Raw genomic sequence first — 6,005 nt, 5'->3', positions numbered from 1 at the left:
GACATTGTAACAGAATTCTAATATAACATGAACTTTCCATCAGATAGAATATGAATGGAACTTATTTATTTTACATATACCCGTATGGATCTGTGGTACATAGATTTAGTACAAACAATGAATTTGGTAAAAAAGAAAAATCTATGCTGAAGGAGAAAATTGGCCTATGAACTGTAAAGAATTAAAAAAATGCCTCAGTATAATATATCTTTTCTCTAAATATACCTATAATACCTCTCATGTACAGTACATACATATACGTAAGGATAGATAATGAGTTTACTTGCAAGGAAAGCACACCTGCCGTGCCTGCGCTTCAAAAATGGTGCTCCTTAAAACCATCATTGCCTGGAATATTGTAAGCATCACATCCAAGACAGCTCAGATTCAAGGGATTTCATTGATGAAATGCCAATTTTCAGAATGAAGCAATCTGTTGCATTCTGATCTCTATGTTGGCAATCTTTTGCACTTGATCACATGGAGGAACGAGTATGTGAATCCTTGCACATACATTCAGGAACTGGATACTTTGTGACATCTCTTCCAGCTTTGCTATTCCTCAGTTCTGGTTGCCCCAAGGAATCACGGTGCAAGTCCTTTATGATTCTATTGAACTCTGCTTCAGGGACAGAGGAATTAAGAAAATAAGGAAGCATGTGTCTTTTGTTAGGGGTGATATATTTCTTGTGCCCTGCATATGCCCGTTGTCCCTGTATCAAGAACAAACTTCGGTTTAGGCAAAGTATGTTTTGCACCTTATACACTGGGAAATTGTTTTCACGGACTATGATTACTGAAAGTTGGAAGTAACAACATACTAATTGGTAACAATTATGGTCATAGTGGGCTATACCTGGATTGCATGACCCATATTTCCACCATGAGATGGCATGAAAACATCACTCTGTTCTGATACTACATAGTCAATGGCAGCCATCAAGGAAGCCCTGTTTGCAAATGGTTCTAGTTCACCAGGCAAGGCCAAATCTTCCTTATTGTAGAAATGAGGAAATTCAATGGTTAATGGCAACAAAGCTTCTTTACCACCAAGTGGCTGCCCTCCAGCCCAATATATTCTTGCATCTTTTGGAGCCCCAAGAGCTTTAAGCAGCCTGACATTAACACCACATATAAAAAAAATGCAATCTATTAGAAATCCATTATATGGAAAAGAGTAGATAGTGCAATACTTGGTTTTAATATTTTATAGTACACATTGCATCTGGTTCAAATTCTAACCTTGTCACCTCCAAGGCATTCAAGGGGCAGAGACCAGCAAGTTTTCTATCATGGTAAGTCATATTTGATCTTCCAGTAAGGAGTTCAGGCCTTCGTTTTCTTTCATTGTTGATCATCTCATCATATTTGGGACTCAAACCAGGAAGGCACCCTGTCCTCACCCATACATCCTTCTCCATCCGTAGATGAAGAGCAAGATAGGGTCCCTTGCTCCGCATCCTCTCTGCAAGTCTGTTACCAAGCTGCATAATTGATGGAGCAAACCTCAATGCATGAAATGCCACCTAAAGTCAAACAAATAAGAAATCAGAGGCAGCTATATTTAGAACCTTAATTTCTGAAGAATGACATTTGATGAAAAATATGTTCAGAGCAAGATGGACTTTCTCAACATACTTTTCACCACTTTCAACTTAAAATTATTTGGTCAGAGGATGAAGTAATTGAGCAAAATCTTTATCTTTCATGAAGTCCAAATTAAGCTCTTCAGTCAACTAAACCGAACGTAAAATGGAAATAGCAAGACAGAAATCCTACTATACCTTGCAACGAAGTTTCTGAAGATCAGAAGGAAGATCTTTAGAGAGCCTTGAATCCAAACCACGCAAAAGCAAAACCCCTTCCCGATTAAGCTGCAGAAAAAAAGAGAATTAAGTGTAAGATGAACTGTGTCATTTGGTACCCACTGGTGCATTTTGTCTTATGCCAAGTCACAAGAATTTCCATACATAGATAATGAAATTGATGTAAAAATCAGCAATACCTTGGATTGGTCATTCCCTTTGTAGCAAGGAGTCAAATACATTGATAATAAATTTCATTAAGAATTCCATCCAACAACTAAAAACTATCCACTAGTAATATGAGATTAATTAGTTACCATGGACGGCCTTAAAGAAAATAGTGCCCAATAACTTAAGAAACTGTTCCTACATTTTTGTCCATTATTTTGTCTCCATAGCATATGCAGCTACCTTGTCAAGACAAATTTCAACATCCAGAGAATTTATAACATATTTCTGCAACTACCAGAATCCAATATTCTCAAACCCAAAGGCAAAATCCAAAAAAGCACCCATTCATACCCAATGACTAACAAATTGTGGGCCATTTTTGCCTAGGTTAAAACTAACAGCTGGTGCCTTATCTATCCTTTTGGTCTTTCTCTTTCTTCCATGTACCGAATCAGTATATCATACTCGCAAACAACCAAGAAGTAATTACTCCAAAGAACAAACTAAGCAACAATTCCAAAGTAGCAAGCAATAGAAAGAAGCTAAAGCAATTACTCAAGCATAAATTCAACAAAAGTTCCAAAAACAAAGGCAACTGAAAGAAGTTACATCATTTACTCTAAAGCACAAAGCAATAGAAAGAAGCTAAAGCGGCTAGACAAAAAGCACAAATTTTCAGCAAGAATTCTTACTGGCTTGAGATAGCGTGCACGGATCCATTGAGGAGATACATGTAGAGGAGTTCGTTTTTCCTCCACTGCCCTTTTCATTATATGTGTGGATGGCAATGATGAAACTATCCTCACGTCATTAGCTAGAACTCGCTTAAAATGCTCCAGGTCAAATATATCAGAAAATTCACTGCATTCACCATAGAGAATAAAAAAAAAAAAAAACCAACATTAATTTTCTCTGCAATGCAAGAACACAACACAAACCATTTAAAGATAGAAAAAGGAATAAATTTTAATTTGCATAACCTATCATAGAAAATGGGGAACTGCAGAATTCAGTCAAAATGAGGTAAAAGTATTAAACAATCACTGGATTAATTTGCCAGAAATGCATGAAAATTGGAAAATTTTTGTTTGGGACAGCAAAATTTGAAGTAGAAAACTTTCATATTGAAAACTGAATCAAAATTGCCTAAACAACAAAACAATAACAATGTTGCCGAAAGCAGAAAACAGCCCAAACTACCCAGGAAAAGAAGTTCCCTTTGTTTCATAGGAAGAGTTTATTAAAACTCAGTTCCTTTGTTTTTCTTTCCTTTTTTGCCTAAATGACACTGGAAAAAATAAAACTTGAAAACAATTTTTAGAAGCATTTTTTTTTTTTGTCAAAAACTTAAATGCAACTCATGGGATGAGAAAAGAAGAAAATTTTCAGAACAAAATGGAGACATTAGCTCAAAATATAATGCCCAGCCAGTTCTTTTACCTTTCGTCTCCCCATATGACATTGACTTGCAGGATAGGAACAACCAAAGCAGCTCCAAGGATCCTTGCAATCACCACAGCATCCACAATTTGATTCCTCTGCTGATTCATACCACCAGAAACCACCACTAGTAAATACTTTCTCCTATTCTTCACTATCGCCTCACTCCCTCTCCTATACCCCGAACTGAAGTCCAAACATGGCTTATAACCCAATCCATCAGGCTGCTTCCAGAACTCACTCCCCTTTCCGTCCCCATTTGATTTTCCATATCTATTTGATGTTAGGGGCTTAGATTTAACAATACTCTTCAAATACTCGTCTTTGGCAGCGCTTTCACTACTTTTTTCATTGTTTGAAGCCGAACCCACCTCAGATTTTGACCCCAGATCGTTAAAAGGCGCAGCCTCTTGGTCTTTTTGGCCATGTTCTACACCATCTGAAGGGAAAACAAGCTGTGATCTTGATTTCTCCTGAGTTTGACTTGTGACGCATGGATATGGATAGAAAGGTACCAAAGGGTCAAGATCGAAACATAACTTGAGCATACGAAGAAAACCAAATAGAAACAGAGCAAAGAACCAAACTCTTGGGTTCTTATATGAACTACAGCTTAAGAACCTGTTCCTTGATGGTTTCTTTGGCGATAGAAGCAGAGTCTGCAGAGAAGAAGAAGATAAAGTGTTGATTACTTGCGATGGAACAGAAATATAAGAAACTTTTTGTGCATTGTACTTCGATTTTGCCATTAAACTAAGAACTCTCTTGCTTCTGTAAGAGAAAGAGAGGCCTTTTTAGCTTTCTTGATGGAGAGATGCTTAGGGAGATAATCCCTGATTACAGACACATACACGGAGAGAGAAGAGGAAGAAGAAGAAAAGGAGAGAGAATGAGCGGCGGGAACGCGAAGTCCCAGAGCTGAAAGTGTCTATACGCGTTGTTGGCAAAGGATGGAGAAGGAGAGGAGAAGGTGTGCTTTGGACGGTTTTGAAGAGCTTATTTAAAGATAGTGATTACCATCTAAGTGCGATTTACGTAATTGAAAAGATTAATATTGTTAAGCTCAAGATTAGGGCTAATTATTAGGTGCATCCGGTGCACTAAAAAATAGTGCTCCCTCTCTCACAGAAAGTGGGTCCTTCCTATATATCCCTCTCTCACAGAAAGTGGGTCCTTCCTATTATATAGGAAGTGGGTCTCACATGATTGTGAGAGAAGGTGTATGTGCACCGGGTGCACCTAATAATTCCTCCAAGATTAGAAGAGGTTAATTACTTCCTTTCTTTGTAATGACTCTTCGGTCCATGTTTGCTTAGGTTAGAAAATTGCAAAGCAATTAAAATTTGTAATCATGTCTTAAAGAGATAATCATATAAAATGTTTAAATATTTATTTTTTTTAATTAAAAAGAAAAAAAAAATATTTAACTTTTATGTAATAAATTTTTATTTTTTTTTATCAAAACCACAAAATATTGTAGATGATAAAGAGTTTCCACCCGAAAATTAAATTTTCTATTACTTTGAATTTTTGAAGTCTTGTATTTGGAAAAACCATAATGTAATTAAAGTGTTTAAATTATTAACTTATGTTAATAATTACTCATATAATATATGTGTTTTTATAATTTATTTTAGAGCTAAAATAATATAATTCTCTCTATATATATAGGAAAGGAGTATATTGGGTTTGCTAAAAATGCCTTCTATTTTTTAAATTAGTTATAATTATATTTTTATTATTTAAATTAATTTTAATATTTAAATAAATTTAAAATTCTTAATCATACTTATAATATAAATTCAATTAAATATAAAATTTTATAAAAAATAATTAGTTAAAATAAAAAATTAATAAATAAAAAATATAATTAATTTATAATTGATATATAATAATATTAATATAAAGCAATGTATTATTTAAAATAATTTAGAGTTCATATAAATTTAAAATTTTTAATCAATAAATTTTAATTTAAATGCAATTAAATTAATAATTAAGAAAAAAAAAGACAACATTAAAAAAAAGATAAAAAATTATCATAACTTGATTAGAATATAAATCCTTAATAATTTTATCATCTTAACCCTATAAGAATTATTAAATCACTAAAAATTATTTAATAAAATAAAATAAATAAATACATTAAACACCAAATTTTACTTCCATTAATTATTTCATATATCTACAAACTTATAATATAAAACAAATAAAATTTATTTTAATTATATAAAAGTAGGAATAAGTGAATATTGTAAAATAAATAATTAAATTTAATTAGTTATTAAAAATTAATTAATTAATTTTTTTTATTAAAAATATCAATTTTCTTAAAAATAAAATATAAGTAAAGTATGACTTGAACTAACATATTAAGTAATTGACAACCGAAAACACAGATACTAATTAATATAATAATAAGATTAATATTTTTATTTATTATTATTATTATTATTATAACTAAATAAATAAAATGCATTAGAAGTTTAAATGATTCACTTTTCACACTCAGGGTTAAGTAGATGGACGTGTATTAATCTCTATTAACCTATTTGACATAGTCATTTGCAGGTTTTTTAATTTTTTAAA

The 6,005-nt window shown here is 32.7% G+C and overlaps 1 protein-coding gene across 1 annotated transcript; it reads right to left on the bottom strand.

Moving 5' to 3' along the window:
• Positions 1-23: 23 nt before the first annotated feature.
• On the bottom strand, positions 24-4,370 carry LOC110666841 (O-fucosyltransferase 20). Its single transcript, XM_021827479.2, has 6 exons — positions 3,417-4,370; positions 2,669-2,837; positions 1,785-1,874; positions 1,243-1,526; positions 857-1,115; positions 24-713 (listed from the first exon to the last, which is right to left on the bottom strand). The coding sequence occupies exons 1-6, from the start codon at positions 4,163-4,165 to the stop codon at positions 477-479; spliced, it is 1,788 nt and encodes a 595-aa protein (XP_021683171.2). The 5' UTR covers positions 4,166-4,370; the 3' UTR covers positions 24-476.
• Positions 4,371-6,005: the final 1,635 nt, after the last annotated feature.

Source organism: Hevea brasiliensis, chromosome 8 (assembly GCF_030052815.1).
Source record: "Hevea brasiliensis isolate MT/VB/25A 57/8 chromosome 8, ASM3005281v1, whole genome shotgun sequence".
Lineage (NCBI taxonomy): Eukaryota > Viridiplantae > Streptophyta > Magnoliopsida > Malpighiales > Euphorbiaceae > Hevea > Hevea brasiliensis.
Note: the sequence above shows the minus strand (reverse complement) of the source record. Positions and strands in the feature narration are given on the sequence as shown.